Source organism: Anomaloglossus baeobatrachus, chromosome 7, assembly GCF_048569485.1.
Source record: "Anomaloglossus baeobatrachus isolate aAnoBae1 chromosome 7, aAnoBae1.hap1, whole genome shotgun sequence".
In the NCBI taxonomy this organism is placed as follows: Eukaryota; Metazoa; Chordata; class Amphibia; order Anura; family Aromobatidae; genus Anomaloglossus; species Anomaloglossus baeobatrachus.
Genome location: NC_134359.1, coordinates 271585972 through 271602927, shown reverse-complemented (window position 1 = coordinate 271602927; position 16956 = coordinate 271585972). Strand labels below are relative to the sequence as shown.

The 16956-nt window shown below is 52.4% G+C and overlaps 4 protein-coding genes across 4 annotated transcripts; 3 read left to right on the top strand and 1 right to left on the bottom strand.

Moving 5' to 3' along the window:
- Positions 1-11189: 11189 nt before the first annotated feature.
- LOC142246299 (histone H2B 1.1-like) lies at positions 11190-11601 on the bottom strand. Its single transcript, XM_075319332.1, has one exon. The coding sequence runs from the start codon at positions 11599-11601 to the stop codon at positions 11221-11223; it is 381 nt and encodes a 126-aa protein (XP_075175447.1). The 3' UTR covers positions 11190-11220.
- Positions 11602-11926: 325 nt separating this feature from the next.
- LOC142246298 (histone H2A type 1-like) lies at positions 11927-12313 on the top strand. The gene has a single exon (XM_075319331.1). The coding sequence runs from the start codon at positions 11927-11929 to the stop codon at positions 12311-12313; it is 387 nt and encodes a 128-aa protein (XP_075175446.1).
- Positions 12314-12896: 583 nt separating this feature from the next.
- Positions 12897-13821, top strand: LOC142246717 (histone H1B-like). The gene is made up of 2 exons (XM_075319773.1): positions 12897-12911; positions 13399-13821. The coding sequence occupies exons 1-2, from the start codon at positions 12897-12899 to the stop codon at positions 13819-13821; spliced, it is 438 nt and encodes a 145-aa protein (XP_075175888.1).
- A 715-nt stretch (positions 13822-14536) lies between these two features.
- LOC142246296 (histone H3) lies at positions 14537-14947 on the top strand. The gene has a single exon (XM_075319330.1). It carries the CDS (start codon positions 14537-14539, stop codon positions 14945-14947), a length of 411 nt encoding a protein of 136 aa, XP_075175445.1.
- Positions 14948-16956: the final 2009 nt, after the last annotated feature.

Genomic DNA, 16956 nt, shown 5'->3' with positions numbered 1-16956 from the left:
CTCTCTCCCGCCAGCATCAGCCTCTCTCCCCCCAGCCTCCGCCAGCATCAGCCTCTCTCCCCCCAGCCTCCGCCAGCATCAGCCTCTCTCCCCCCAGCCTCCGCCAGCATCAGCCTCTGCCTCCCCCAGCCTTCGCCAGCATCAGCCTCTGCCTCCCCCCAGCCTCCGCCAGCCTCAGCCTCTCTCCCCCCAGCCTCCGCCAGCATCAGCCTCAGCCTCCCCCCAGCCTCCGCCAGCATCAGCCTCTGCCTCCCCCAGCCTCCGCCAGCATCAGCCTCTGCCTCCCCCCAGCCTCCGCCAGCATCAGCCTCTGCCTCCCCCCAGTCTCCCCCAGCATCAGCCTCTGCCTCCCCCCAGCCTCCCCCAGCATCAGCCTCTTCCTCCCCCCAGTCTCAGCCTCTGCCTCCCCCAGCCTCCCCCCAGTCTCAGCCTCTGCCTCCCCCCAGTCTCAACCTCTGCCTCCCCCCAGTCTCAGCCTCTGCCTCCCCCCAGTCTCAGCCTCTGCCTCCCCCCAGTCTCAGCCTCTGCCTCCCCCCCCAGCCTCCCCCCAGTCTCAGCCTCTGCCTCCCCCAAGTCTCAGCCTCTGCCTCCCCCCAGTCTCAGCCTCTGCCCCCCCCAGCCTCCCCCCAGTCTCAGCCTCTGCCTCCCCCCAGTCTCAGCCTCTGCCCCCCCCCAGCCTCCCCCCAGTCTCAGCCTCTGCCTCCCCCCAGTCTCAGCCTCTGCCTCCCTCCAGCCTCCCCCCAGTCTCAGCCTCTGCCTTCCTCCAGCCTCTCCCCAGTCTCAGCCTCTGCCTCCCTCCAGCCTCCCCCCAAGTCTCAGCCTCTGCCTCCCTCCAGCCTCCCCCCAGTCTCAGCCTCTGCCTCCCTCCAGCCTCCCCCCAGTCTCAGCCTCTGCCTGCCCCTCATCCACTATCCTCGTATTGCAGCCTCTGCCTGTCCCTCGTCCACTATCCTCACATTGCAGCCTCTGCCTCTGCCTGTCCCTCGTCCACTATACTCACATTGCAGCCTCTGCCTCTGCCTGTCCCTCGTCTACTATACTCACATTGTAGCCTGCCTGCCCCTCCCCCAGAATCCTCACTTCACAGCATTGGAACTCTGCCAGCGGTTACCTGCTCTTGTGCTTCCCGCCTCCTCTTGCTGCTGCCACTCCTCCTATGGTGTCCGTCATTCTCCTGCTGCTGCTTGCTCCGGTGAGTGTTCTGTCCTCCGCGGCATCTGCAGCATTGGATGCCACAGCACGGAGCTGATTGTCGCGCCTCTGACCCCAGAAGTGCAGGCACTTCCAGGGTCAATCAGTTCTCTGTGCCCGGCGGCGGCCACTGTTTATCTGTATTCGCGTCTTAAAGACGCAGATACAGATAAATGGAAGTGCGTCTCTCACCTCCGTTCCCCCCCCCAGGGCCCCCTTCCCTTCCCCCTCCCCCTCCCCCTTCGAAAACACAGCGGATTTAATAGACTGTCTGGAGGGGGAGAAGATGTAAAAAAAAAAAAATATATATTTTTTTTTTGCAGCCAGAAAGTGCCGCGCTCCCCCGCAACGTGGCGCCCCAGGCACGGGACCACGGGTGCCTAATAGTAAATACGGAATAGTAAATACGGCCCTGCCTACGTGGATTCCGCCGGAGCTGTGTGTTGGGGGGTTAATAAAGGGGTGAAAGAGGGGCTTTTTCTCTTTTATTTAAAATAAAGGATTTTTCCGAGTGTGTGTTTATTCACTTTACTTACAGGTTAATCATGAAAGCTGTCTCATAGACGCTGCCATGATTAAGCCTGGAGTTAAATGGCAGCGATCCGCTGCCATTTAAGGCTACTTGTACACTTGCGTTGGACGGCTTCTGTTGCTATCCGCAGCTTTGAAGAATTATGGTAACCATTGCAGGAAACCGTTATATTCCTCATAGACTACAATTAGCTACGGATAGCAACGGATGGTCTTGCGTTGCATCCGCTGCATGACACAGCGTCGTTATTTTGATGCTGTGTCGGGTGGAAGGAACGCTGCATGTAGCGTTTTTGTGTTGTTAAATAGCTCACCTTGACGAATTCTATTGGAATCTGCCACGGTGTCAAATGATTGTCTATGGTGGCAGTTTCCGTCGCTATACACTAAGCGGCGGAATCCGCTGACGGATTTCGTCACGTTCTACTGCGCATGCTCAGCATGTCCAGCAGAACGATCGAAATCGTTTAAAATCACTCCTGGTTTCCGTCTCCCCCTCTCCTCTCCTCTCTCATACTCACCAATCACGGGCGTGATGCTCTACAGTTGTCACAAAGCTCCGGCGGCTTTTCCTCTTTTGAAAAAGCCGTCCGCCCATTATTCAATCTCGTATTCACTGCTTCCCCCGTTCACCCACGCCTATGATTGGTTGCAGTCAGACCCGCCCCCACGCTGAGTTACAGCTGTCTCACTGCAACCAATCACAGCCGCCGATGGGTGGGTCTATATCGTGCAGTACAATAAATAAATAAATAATTAAAAAAATAAGCCACACTGCTGAAGGCTGGTATTGTCAGGATGGGAAGCCCCACGTTATGGGGAACAATAACAATAACAATATCAGCCAGCAGCTGCCCGGATTTGCCGCATCCATTAGATGCGACAGTCCCGGGACTCGACCCGGCTCATCCCGAATTGCCCTGGTGCGTTGGCAATCGAGGTAATAAAGAGTTAATGGCAGCAGCCCATAGCTGCCACTAAGTCCTAGGTTAATCATGGCAGGCGTCTATGAGACACATTCCATGATTAACCTGTAAGTGAAAGTAAATAAACGCACACACCCAAAAAAATCCTTTATTTGGAATAAAACAAAAACAAACACCCTCTTTCACCACTTTATTAAAATCCCCAAATACCCCTCCAGGTCCGGCGTAATCCACACGAGGTCCGGCGACGCATCCAGCTCTGCTACATGAAGCTGACAGGAGTGGCAGTAGAACACGACCACTCTCCATCAGCTCCACACAGCAACTGAAGTGAATTGCTCTGTCAGCGGGGACGTCACTGAGGTAATGCCGGTGTGTGTGCGGTGATGATGGGTGCGGTAGTGCCTGCGTGTGCGGGGATGATGGGTGCGGTAGTGCCTGCGTGTGCGGGGATGATGGGTGCTGTAGTTCCGGTGTGTGTGCGGGAATGATGAGGGCTGTAGTGTCGGGATGTGTGCGGTGATGATGTGGGCTGTAGTGTCGGGATGTGTGCAGTGATGTAGGCGGTAGTGTCGGGATGTGTGCGGTGATGTGGGCTGTCTCTCCATAAGGATGTCGTCTCCTTTATCTACGCTTGTCCATCCTGTGCCCGAAACAAGTCGCCCAAACACCTGACCTATGGATGTCTCCAGCCTCTACCGATTCCCTCCATTCCATGGCAACACATTGCCATGGATTTTATCACGGACTTGCCGTTATCTTCAGAACATATGGTCATTTGGGTCGTGGTGCACCGATTCTCCAAGATGGCTCATTTCGTCCCCATGGTCGGCCTACCCTCTGTTCCAGAACTCGCCGATGCCTTCATTCAGCACATCTTCCGGCTGCATGGATTTCCCTTGCATATAGTGTCCGACAGGGGAACTCAGTTCACCTCGTGCTTCTGGAGGGCGCTCTGTAAACATCTGGGAGTGTCTCTGGACTTTTTCTCGGCCTACCATCCCCAGTCTAATGGCCAAGTCGAACATGTCAACCAGGTCCTGACTTCCTTCCTTCGACACTATGTCAACGTCCATCATGACGACTGGTCCACGCTACTCCCTTGAGCTGAGTTCTCCCATAATCATCACGTCAGTGAATCCTCCTCCAGCTCTCCCTTCTATGTTGTCTACGGTCTTCAGCCTCCCATCCCATTACCGGTATCCTCCACGTCTGATGTGCCCGCTGCAGATGCCCTGTCCAGGGACTTCTGTCAAAACCTCCCTTGAACGTGTTTCCGCCCAGATAAAGAAGCATACGGACAAGAGACGCCTTGACCCTCCTCGCTTCTCTCCTGGGGATTTGGTGTGGCTTGCCTCCAAATATGTCCGGTTGAAGATTCAATCTTTTAAGTTGGGTCAGCGGTACATCGGTCCTTTCACTGTCGTCAAAAGGATCAACGAGGTCTCATACAAACTTCAGCTCCCAGCCACGATTTGAATCCCTAACTGCTACCACGTATCCTTGCTCAAGCCAGTCATCTTTGGTCCCTTCTCCTCTGATACCGGTACTCCTCCTCCTCCTATTGCTGACGACGATGTGTATGTGTCGTGGGCGGAGGGGTCAGGAACGCAGCTCGCCTAGGATCACTGGCGCTCGGGTCCGGTGCTTCTGCTCCTCGGTGGCTCGAGCACGGGGCCGGACACGGAGGTTTGAGCAGTGCCTCCTCGCCCACGAGTGAAAAGGGGGAGGTTGTTTGGGGATGTCGGTCGTGACTCCACCCACGGGTTGTGGTGATGGCGGGCACCACCGCTGCTGGTGACGGAGGATCCCGAGAGCGATGGCGGAGAGCAGCTGAGGTGTTGACCCCTCCGTGGGTAGGGGCTGTTGGTCCCGGGGCCCCGGTTGGGGAGGGGTAGGGTGGAGGAGGAACGGGTGCAGGTGCCGATGCGGGGAGGCAGCGTGGGCGCGGGTGCAATGTTGCGGTGCAGCGCGGTGCCGGATGGCACTGTTGTACTCACTCAGACACAGAAGGACAGAGTCTCTGGTAAACCAAACGCTGGATGGACGGGGCCCACAGCCGGATGCGGTGTTCTCACTTTCCCCGGACGGGTTGATGGTGGCTGTCATTTTCCTGCACCTGTGTAAGTGTGTTTGACTCCTATGGCTTCCTACGGGTAGTCCGCTCCCCGGCGTGTAAGAGTCGGGAGAGCCCCTTTTGCTCGCAGGCGCTGGCCCTTGGATCTCTGGCCCTTGGCAGCGGCGCTTATCCGGACGGGTTGGGCTGTTGCCTTCTGACGGGACTTAGGTGGGAATGAACCCCTGAGGTCCAGACCGCAATCAGATAATTTGACCTTTACGGCAGCTCCTAGCCTGGTCGGGGTCTGAGTACCCTGCCTTGGTGCTTGGCTTTGATCCGCTCCCCGGTTTGGTACCGGCAGGCCACCGCCCGACCCCGATCCTACGGTTCCGCTGACCTCCACCCACTCCTGCAGACGGCCACCACTGTCTGCTGACCTTCCTGATTGTGCCTGGGCTCCAACCCAGACACACACAGTCCTTACTCCTCTCACTTCCACTACTCACTGACTCCCAACTGAACTGCACTACTTTTCCCGCCTCCAGGCCTGTGAACTCCTCGGTGGGCGGGGTCAACCGCCTGGCTCCGCCCCACCTGATGTGGACATCAAGCCTGGAGGGTGGCAACAAGGGTTTTTGGTTGACTGTTGTCACCTACCAGGGGAGGGGTGTGTGTGTGTGGTGTTATGTACTGTGACCCCTGGGGTCCAGGGTGCCACATATGCGGTAAGAGACATAGTGGCCATGAAGAAAGTGCGGGGTAAGCAGTTCTTCCTTGTTGATTGGGAGGGCTACGGTCCCGAAGACCGGTCCTGGGAACCCCGGGAGAACATTGCTGCTCCTCTGCTACGCGGCATTCTTGTCCCGGTTGCGAGGAGGGGGCGTGAGGTAGGGGGTACTGTCACGCTTCTCGGGCCCCGGCACCGCCTGTGACTCACTGCTCCGGTCTCCCTGCACGCGGCGGTCCCCCTCTTCCTGCCCGCGGCGGTCCCTCTCACTCCCCTTCTGTGTGTCCTCCGTGCCTTCCGTTCACCTGTCCCGGCCTCCCCCTGCGACCCATGACTCTCTGCTTGGCTCCCCTGCATCTCCTTCAACTTCCTCCTTGCTTCCTGCACAGGTCTCCTGCACTCGGGCCTCGCGTATGCGCATTAAGGTGTGGGTGCGCTCACTCACCTCTTCTTAAAGGGCCAGCATCCCGGGAGCAGGATATGGCTGATACAGGTGCAGAGTATTTAAGACTTCCCTTTCCAGGTAAGGCGCCTGTTCAATGTGTTTCCATAGCTAGGTGTTCAGGTCCCTCTGTTTCTTGTCTCCAGAATAACACGGTCTCTTCCGCAGAGCCCGTCTGCCGTCCTGACCTGGTCCAGATTGCTGATTCCCCAGGAAGTGTCCTGGTGACTGTCTGCTGTGGATCCCACCGTCTTCCTTCAGCCTAATCCCGTCACCGGTCCCCGATTCCACCTGTTAACTTCAGCCTGCACATCTCGCGGGATCCGGACCCCGTCTGCTGTTCCTACTCTGCACCTGAACCCGGTTCCAGACATCCGGCCTGCCTACGGTTCCCTTTGGACTAATAGACATTTCCTGTGCAGACCTTTTGAAGGACTCCGACTCCGTACCCCTAGTTTTCCGGCTACCGTGCCTCTAGGCCCTCTGGTGGGGTGATCGGACAGTCCCTGTATAGGGGTTAGCTCCGGGTTGCCTCTCTGGGGGAGTCCGGTTCACGGTCCCGTGAATCCACCTCCAGGACATTACACATACAGCACTATATGGAAGTGTATAGCATTATATGAATGGAGGATATTTAGTTCTATATGGAAGGAGCACAGCAGTATATGAGGAGTAGACAGCTCTATATGAAGAGTATATAGTACTATATAGATTTGCTTATTTGCAATAAGTGATGTGCGAACTTGCACATGTTCTGTTTTTGCCAGACCTTAACCCCTTCACCTGCCTGACCCGGCCATTTTTTTTAATTCTGACAAGCGTCACTTTCAAAGGTTATAACTCTGGAGCTTCAGCGGATCCCAGCGATTCTGAGATTGTTTTTTGGTGAACTATTGTCACAAAACATGGTTAATAAATAACATTCCCCACATGTTACTTTACATCAGCGCAATTTTTGAAACTTTTTTTTTTTTTTGTTAGAAGGGTTCAAAGTTCATCAGCAATTTCTCATTTTTCCAGCAAAATTCACAATCCCATTATTTTAGTGACCACATCACATTTGAAGTGACTATGAGAGGCCTAGATGATAGAAAATACCGAAAAGTGACACCATTCTAAAACCTGCCCCCCTCACACTGCTCATAACATATGTGAAACCTCAAGTGGGAAATATACAAGTATATATGACGCGCCCACAGGGTCTGTGGGGGAGGGTTAGGCTAGTTTCACACTGGCGTTCAACGGCATCCTTTGCATTGCGTTGTGTGACGGATGCAATGGATGCGTTGCATATCATGGCCCCTCGGATAAAACGGATCGTACAAAACAACGGAAAGCTTTTTTTTTTTTCTTGTTTTACCGGCAGCAGACTACGGTGAACAATCGGCTGATCGCTCTCAATAGCCGGCCGCCGGGTGCTCAGCTGAGCACTTTCAAAAGCCGTCTACCGGGCGCTCTGCTGATCGCTCTCAATAGCCGGCTGCTGAGTGCTCAGCTGACCGCTCTCAATAGCCGGCTGCTGAGTGCTCAGCTGACCGCTCTCAATAGCCGGCCGCCGGGCTCTCAGCTGAGCGCTCTCAATAGCCGGCTACCGGGCTCTCAGCTGATCGCTCTCAATAGCCGGCTGCTGAGTGCTCAGCTGATCGCTCTCAATAGCCGGCCGCCGGGCTCTCAGCTGATCACTCTCAATAGCCAACTACCGGGCACTCAGCTGATCGCTCTCAATAGCCGGCTGCCGGGCACTCAGCTGATCGCTCTCAAAAGCCATCTGCCGGGTGCTCTGCTGATCGCTCTCAATAGCCGGGCGATCAGCTGATCGCTCTCAATAGCCGGCTGCTGAGTGCTCAGCTGATCGCTCTCAGTAGCTGCCCGTCGGGCGATCAGCTGAACGTTCGGCCGCTGAGAGACAAAATAAAGTTTCTGTGATTAAAGAAAAAAAAAAAAAAGCATGCACAGTGAAAAATAAAGGTTTCCACCGCTCAAAAAACATTACATGATGCGTTCCTTCCGCCCGGCGGAAGCAACGCAGCATCGTCCAGCGGAAGCAAAGCAGGTACTTTTGGCACAATCCGTCATCCATACAAGTCTATGGGAAACAGTGGAATCTGTTAACGGATTCTGCTGTTTTCCAAAAGGGCGGATTGTGACTGAAGGTAATTAACGCAAGTGTGAAAGTACCCTTACCCGTCACAGCGGCCTGGCCCGGTTCCGTGACCCCGACGCTGTCTATAAAAGATGAAGGGGTTGGTTGGGGATGTTGAGAGTAGTAGTTATTTGGGACGCCACCTGTGGTATGCGGCCGCTGCAGAATGTCTCTCTCTTCTGGGGCAGATGGTGACGCAGCTTAGGTGTTGCAGCTCTCCACAGGCAGAACTAGGCCCCAGCTTGGGAGTGGCTGTTCACCATGTGCGAGAGCGCAGTGCGCGGAATGGATCAGACAACAGAGCGGTTGCAGTTTAAGCTGTTTACTGAATGATTTGCTCCTGTCGTTGGACTGCCAGACTCCGCTGTGATGGGCTCCAGCCAATCCCGGATAGTTCGGAGGCCAGAACCAGTGGGATGCTCCGTGAGTCCTTCCTCCCTTCACTGTGTTGTGCGAGTCCCTGTGGCTTGGAGCTACGCTGGGATCCGAGTCCTGGGGGTGATTATGTTCCCCGTCTCGTATAGCAGGCAGCGCGAGCCCGTTGATGGGGTCGCCCTTTGGTCATGACTCCTGGCTCTATGTGCTGCTTTGCCCAGGGCACTGTTGTAGGCCACAATACTTGAAATCTTCTGCCCGACAAATTCTGCTGGCAGTCCATGAAGTGCCCACCAGCCTAGGGCTTTGAGATGTGCGTCAGTCCTGAGGGAGATATGAGCTCTCCCCTCAGCGACCGTGTTCTCCTGCATCTCACTTGGTTCCCGTTGGTTTATAGACTGCTGTATGTGGCTCCTCTCTCCCCAGATCAGTTGTCCCGCCCACCTGAGCTAGTGGGTGGGCGGCCCCAGACGACGTGGCGACCGTCCGAAATGACCCCACCTTAACCCCGTCCTGGTGAGAGAGCAACTGGCTTATGTATGTTTGTGAATTGTGAATGACTGTCACCGACCTCCTCCTTACCCGGGATGAATACTGCACCTCTGATAAGGCGTAGTACCTTGTGGTGACTGAAGCCTCAGGGGCGCCACACATACACCACATATAGCGATGTATATCCTCCCTATACAGCTGTATGGGTCCATATGTTGCTGTTAGTGATGGGGGATCGCACTGGTGGATTTTTCTTGTTTTGCAAAGTGCAGCCAATCAGGATGGTTCTTAATTATGGAAGAGCGAACCTGAACTGTAAAGTTTGGGGGTCACACTGGGCACTGGGTGTTCGCGTCTCGCATCGGTACACTGGCTTTTACCGGAATGTCTGGTTCCTGTTTAGGTTTATATCTGAATAAAGAGAATACAGAGCAGCCAATCAGGAAGCATTTCCTATGTGGCACTACCGGCCCATCACAGCCACGTCAAGTATTGATAAGGCTGTGATTGGCGTCTCACCACTGAAGAAGAAAAAATAAACAAGACTTGGGCTATTGCCGTATTTATGAGAGCCAGCTGAGATACAGCAGCAGCTGCAGGCTGCAACCCCCCCAGCGGTCTGCTTTACAGTGGCTGATTATCAAAAATAGAGAAGATCCCATGCAGGTTTTTTATTAAATAATGTCAAAAAAATACTAATAAAAAGACAGAGCACATCCACTAGGTGTGAACAGAAGCACACTAAAAATTCAATGTTACAAAAATCTGTACAGCAGCAAATGGAAAGCTAAACTATGTAATCATGTAATAGAGATTTTGGCCCTGCATTACTATTGGAAAAAATGAGACAAAAGAGTGGTACTCCGCCTTCTCTTTGACTGTCGGGGTTACACAAATTGGCCAATTTTTAAACCAAGTATCTCATTTTTTTCCAGTAGCAGTAATGCAGGGCAAAAATTCCTATATTTCAGGTTTATATATTTTAGCTCTTCAGATGTTGCTCTACAGATTTTTGTAATGAGAAAAAAAAAAGTGGCTTGGAGTCCCCCTCCCATTGTTGATAACCAGCCAAGGTAATGCAGGTAGCTGGTACTACTAGGGAAGGAAGAGCCATGGCTATTGGCCCCTCCCAGCCTGATAATATCACCCTTCAGCCGCCCCAGAATTGGTATATACCATTAGATGCAGCAGCTCATCCCGCTTGCCCTGATGCCCCGCTTGCCCTGATGCGGTGGCAATATATGGGGTTAATATCAGCTGTGATTTGACAAAAAACAGCTGCATCAAGGATAGTAATGGGGAGGCGCATGAGACTCCCTATAATCAACCCTATAAGTCAAAAGAAATAAATACAAACAAGAGGGAAATCCTTTATTTGAAATAAAATAGACGCACACCCTCATTCCCTCCGCAGCTCTGTGAGGAGCGGTGACGTCACTGAAGCCACCGGAGTTCACACCCAGAGACTCCCAGGGTATCATGTGTGACCGCCGGTCACCTCTGCCGGATTGCGGGACACGGCGGCAGGGCAGTCCGGCAATCAGGTCACCGGAGATCACAGCCCGAATATCACCACATCCGCTCCTGTCTACAGCCTCACCTTGTATAATTACACAGCAGGGCCACACACAGGTCTGTTTACCCCATATACTCCTGAGAGCTCCTCATATACATCCATACAGGGCCATATAGTGCTGTGCACCTTCCATGTTGTCTACTTCCCATATTGTACTTTTTACACCCATATAAAGCTTTCATAGTAATATTCAGTGTTACTCCAAACAGTCCAATATTAGTAGAATATGAAAAGCCCATACAGCGCAGTATACAGCAATATAGTGCGGACAGATCAATCACTCCCGGCCTGAGAAGAGGAAATAAACCGAATCACCGCGTGTACCGAGAACAAAGAGCGGAAACTCTCAGCCATAGGGCGGGAATTTCAAATTTAACGTTCACCCAATCAGCAGTCAGTAAGGCTCTGTCTCCGCCCATAGACACTGTGTTAACCTGTTACTGCCCGTCATGTTCCCAGTTTTCTAGTACCCCCATATAGGTTTCTCCATACACCTGTAAATCTCAAAATGGTTGTGTATACTGACATTGCCGTATAACCCCATATCTCTGTATAATGCAGTATACTCCTAATCTAGGACTGTGAACCGCAATATTACGCAATACATCTGTATAAAAGGTACTTTATATTCCCACTATAACACTATATACCGCGTTATTGTGTATAGCCAGTTTCTCCAGTATCAGGCTCTGCTGTAGACAATGTGGTGGCTCTTAGAAGAGCCTTTGTGGTGTGGAGGATGGGAGCAGCGGTGGTGATCACTTGGCGCTGGTGTACTTGGTGACGGCCTTGGTGCCCTCGGACACGGCGTGCTTGGCCAGCTCTCCCGGCAGCAGCAGGCGCACGGCGGTCTGGATCTCCCGGGAGGTGATGGTGTGGCGCTTGTTGTAATGAGCCAGGCGGGAGGCTTCCCCTGCGATGCGCTCGAAGATGTCACCCACGAAGCAGTTCATGATGCCCATGGCCTTGGAGGAGATGCCGGTGTCGGGGTGCACCTGCTTCAGCACCTTGTACACGTAGATGGCATAGCTCTCCTTCCGGCTCTTCCTCCGCTTCTTGCCGTCCTTCTTCTGAGTCTTGGTCACGGCTTTCTTGGAGCCCTTCTTGGCGGCTGGGGCGGACTTGGCGGGATCAGGCATGATGAGACCAGAAAGAACTCGTCACAAGAGAAGAGATTAGTGATCCTGCTCCTCCCAGAGCGGCCGTATTTATAGACCGGCCATGCAAATGAGCACTGCTGTCACATCGCTGTTCCATTGGGGGAAAAAGGCATGTGACTTGTGGAAACGTCATGATCACCGCCCCTGCAGCTCATTGGTGGATGCACAAGTCTCATTTCCATGGCTGACTTCAGATTCAGTCAATGACAGGAGAGGAGGGCGGAGCAGCCGCTTATAAAACACTCCGGAGCCGCACATGCGTCACATTACAGTTCTTTATCTGCTGATCTTTGAGAACGCAGCGATGTCTGGACGCGGCAAACAAGGAGGGAAGGCCCGCGCTAAGGCCAAGACCCGCTCATCCCGGGCAGGACTGCAGTTCCCGGTCGGTCGTGTGCACAGGCTTCTCCGCAAGGGCAATTACGCCGAGAGAGTGGGCGCCGGCGCTCCGGTCTACCTGGCCGCTGTGCTCGAGTATCTGACCGCTGAGATCCTGGAATTGGCCGGCAATGCTGCCCGGGACAACAAGAAGACCCGCATCATCCCCCGGCACCTGCAGCTGGCCGTGCGCAATGACGAGGAGCTGAACAGGCTGCTGGGTGGGGTGACCATTGCCCAGGGAGGCGTCCTGCCCAACATCCAGGCCGTGCTGCTGCCCAAGAAGACCGAGAGCGGCAAGAAGAGCAAGTGAGCGCCGCATCATCCACAACATCCACAACACAAAGGCTCTTCTAAGAGCCACCACATCCTCCTCATCAGAGCTGGTGCCACTGATATCGGCCGATGTCTGAACTTATCGGATTGTCTGATAGAACAGGAGCACCAGGCGGTGTATAGATATATGTACTACCCGCACTCCTGTGCTGCGTTTCCTACAGAGCAGATATTCAGGGCGTGAAATGAATAGGCTGATCTGCTCCAGAGCTGACATCATGTGGCGATGGAGCAGCGGTTGCTTTTCAGTTGGCACAATTCTATAGTGTATACAGCAGCGCTCAGTATATACAGGGGAGGGAGGGTCTTGTGCTGAGGACAGAAATGTATTGTCTTTGCCGTGAAGTGGAGACGCCGGGTTTTCATATAACTTAGTGCGGCTACCTAGAAGCAATCTTACAGAAGTCACAAACTTCCCCGCTAAATAGGGTCACAGTCATGCGCAGCCGGAACTATGGATACAGGTAGATCTGCCCGATCACCTCGTATGGTCTAGCAGGATGTGGGCGCTGCAGGGGTTTGGGGGGTACAATAATACCCGTTCTCCTCACAGTCGCCATATGTCAGGGCAACGGGTACTATTGTAGAGCGGGATCGGCCGATACTTGGCCAGTAATGAGTTAAATACGGGAAGGAGACACTTGTACTGGATTATACACCCCGGATTTATCTGTATTATCAGTCACATGACAGATCAGTGACAGCATTCCCCGGAGCACAGGAGATCGGCAGTCAGCTCACCCCACAGCAGCAGGACAAACTGTAAAGAAGGCAGGAGCACGTGTTACAGAAAAGGAACAGAAGAAACCGTCACCACTGAGCGGGAATTTCAAATTCGTTGTAGCTCCGCCTATATACATGTCATGTCATTAAGAGCGCTCATCCGTGTGTTAACCCTTTGGTGTCACCGTATTCAGCTGCGGTTTCAGTTACTTTTCCGTCTCTGCTGCTGTGACCCTCCTGCCGTTATTGTGAACATCCCCCCAATCGCTGCTCTCCGTCCATCTGATTATAGCCTGCGCCTCTGCATATAGGGGGGATTATATTGGGAGGATTCAATAGCGCAATGGGGTCTCTCTGGCCGCCGTGAAGAAGGTCCTGACTGCCCGAGGCTACGATGTAGAGAAGAACAACAGCCGGGTGAAGCTGGGCGTCAAGGGTCTGGTCACCAAAGGCGTCCTGCTCCAGGTGAAGGGCAGCGGCGCCTCCGGATCCTTCAAGCTGAACAAGAAGCAGGAGACCAAGAACAAGGTGTCCAAGAAGAAGCCAGCAGCTGCGGCCAAGAAAGCGCCCAAATCTCCTAAGAAGGCCGCAGCCAAGAAGCCCGCAGCTGCCAAGAAGGCGGCAAAGAGCCCCAAGAAGAAGTCCGCTCCGAAACTCAAGAAGGCGGCAAAGAGCCCGGCTAAGAAGGCGGCAAAACCCAAAGCTGCCAAGAGTCCGGCTAAGAAAGCGGCGAAAGCCAAGAAGCCCGCGGCTAAGAAATAAGCTGCAGCCGCCCTGATACTTCCTCACAAAGGCTCTTTTCAGAGCCAACACCTTGTCCCGGCAGAGCTGTGATCAGGAGCGGACATTGTATTTTCATTCTTCCGCACAGTGTCGCCATCTACAGGATCCCGCACACTGGTATCACTATAATGAGGGTTATTTCCCCGGCTCTGGCGCTGTATTCCCGCCATATCACGTGTGCAGCTGATCACACCCGGCCGCGTCCTGCAGGTCACAGCAGCGGGAGTGATGCGCGTGTAATGAGCTCTTCTGTCGCTGCTCCCTTGTGAGCGCAGATTGGAGCCTACAAGTCACATGTACTAGAGTCACTATCATCAGATTTTGGCCCCGGGAACCTAGAAACCCGCGTTAGGATGAGTAGGAGGAGGAGCGGCGCTGTACAGCTCTGCGGGAAGATACAAATACAGGCACATCGGCGGCTCCTGTAACACCCGTTGCTCTGATACATACACTACCCACAAGGGGGAGCTGCGGAGACCCCACCCGCATCTGTAGGGCGGGATTACTGGCCCTCAGGCTCCGCCTCCTGTGAGCAATGATTGGTCGCGGACATCGCATCCTATTGGCAGCTTGTGTTATTTTATGAAATATCCAATGGGGTGCTCTGCATGAAGCGGGAAAACGAGCAGCAGAGTATAAATCTCCTGCTCTCTGCGCTGCTCCTCATCACATCTGTTCTCCTCTATACTGAGCTATGGCCAGAACTAAGCAGACCGCTCGTAAATCCACCGGAGGGAAAGCTCCCCGCAAGCAGCTGGCCACGAAGGCCGCCAGGAAGAGCGCTCCCGCCACCGGCGGAGTGAAGAAGCCTCACCGCTACCGGCCAGGCACAGTCGCTCTCCGTGAGATCCGCCGGTACCAGAAGTCCACGGAGCTGCTGATCCGTAAGCTTCCCTTCCAGCGCCTGGTAAGAGAAATCGCCCAGGACTTCAAGACCGATCTCCGCTTCCAGAGCTCGGCCGTCATGGCCCTGCAGGAGGCCAGCGAGGCTTATCTGGTGGGGCTGTTTGAGGACACAAATCTGTGCGCCATCCACGCCAAGAGGGTCACCATCATGCCCAAAGACATCCAGCTGGCCCGCCGCATCCGTGGGGAGAGGGCCTAGATCTGTCCTGCACCCCGAGTACAACACAAAGGCTCTTTTCAGAGCCACCACATCCTCCTCATCAGAGCTGGTGCCGCTTCTATCCGCCATTATGTTCCGTACTAGTGTCTGCACCAGACGGTTTATATGGCAATGTCGGTATCTACATCCATCCTCCATTACTGCGATTACTGCGGAGCTGGAAGTCAATGCGGGAAATAATCGGATTGATCTTAGTCCATATCCCTGAGATCAGACACGTGCGGGCAGTGAGTGATACAGTAAATTTCACCCATTAATGTAAGATTGTAAGTTACCGCCCGTGTGCGCAGGTATATAGCGGACTACAGCTTGGATCTGTCCTGATCACTTATCACCACAAAGTTCACTTTGAAGAGCTGATCCTTCACATCTACCTGTTATTTTCCTCTTAGTCCTTTTGTTCTACAAAGTGTCATCACAATTGTAGTCACACAACCATAAAGTCATTCCATGCAACAATAAACATTGTTATATTATGTACTACAATACAGGAGGAATTTTTTTTTTGCAAAAAAAAAACAGGGATTACATACCTAACCATAATAGTTTAAATCAATGCAGGGATAAAGTGCAAGGTTTTGGATCTAGCAACAAAACTGCTACACACCTGCTTAATTGCATGAATGGTATATAGGTAAGTACTACCCTTCTAAAAAAAAGACATAATTGTAGTCCCAAACGTGCAGCCATTTCATCAAATACTAAGTATTGATTGACATATTGAGTGCAGCAAAGCAGGAGGAATATTATTGCAAAAAAACAGGGATTAAATACCTAAACATGATAGGTTGAATAGAATAGACTCCCCTCACTTCTGGTCTGATGAAGCCTGCTCTGTGACACGCAAAATGCTGTTACCCTCCTGAGGGTACTCCACACTCTTGCACTTTATCCCTGCATTGATTTACATTCTATTCTGTTTTGGTATGTAATCCCTGTTTTTTTTTTTTTGTTTTTTTTTTAAATCTTCCAGCATTGCAGCACCTGTCTACTTAATATTTGATGAAATGACTGTATGTTTGTGAGTACTTTTTTTTTTTTTTTCTTTAAGGAGGGCAGTACTAATTGTTTAAGTTTGTTTATCCCTGCAATGATTTAAACTGTTTAATGGTATGTAATCCCTGGGTTTTTTTTTTTATTCCTCCTACATAGTATAATTTTATATATAAATAATAATAATTTGCTGGAATGGCTACATGGTTGTAACTACAATTGTTATGACTTTGGCAGCAGGGTGGTACTTACCCATATGTAATTACACAGGTCTGTAGTGATTTTTTTTCCCGCCAGAAGTCTATTGCATCTGTCATCTTTTCCTCTTTTTTTATATTCAATATTTGTATCTGATATGGTTTTTGTACCCAAATCAATGTCATTGTTTTGCAGGATACGCCACTTGTTTCTCCGGTTTTTCTTTTCATTTTTTTATTAGTGGTTTTGCAATCACCCCATGGGTAACCAAACAGGTCTCCCTGAGGTCTCTCTATTTACTCGATCTTTTTACTAGTATTTACTTGGATAATATCTGAAGGATTTTGCTTTTTCTGAGCCTCTATTGCTATGGACCTCTCACGCTCCGGTCAGGAAGAGCCTCTGCCAGTCGGAGCATTGTGTGCGATCCCCGCCCCAGTTATACGGCCGTGTGACTGCTGCCTAACTACTGCTCCCATCATCCCGTGCCTGCTCTGCACTACTACTCAGCAATCTTCATACTCTGGCTGGTGATAGATGAAGCCGTTTATATCCCTCCACACACCGGACATTGGCGCCTGAGTGTGAGGCCGCTTCTCTGGGAAAATGTAAGATCATGTTATAGCACGGACCTCCTGCTTGTAGCTGTGGAACTGATCTGTACATAGACTGCAGGAATAAGCGACTGGGGAGATAATGACGGAGATCTGGAAAGCTGCTTACATAACACATTAGTGTTCGGTGGATTTTATCTATGGACTGTATTTGGGATAATTCTCATGGGGAAGAAGTTATAT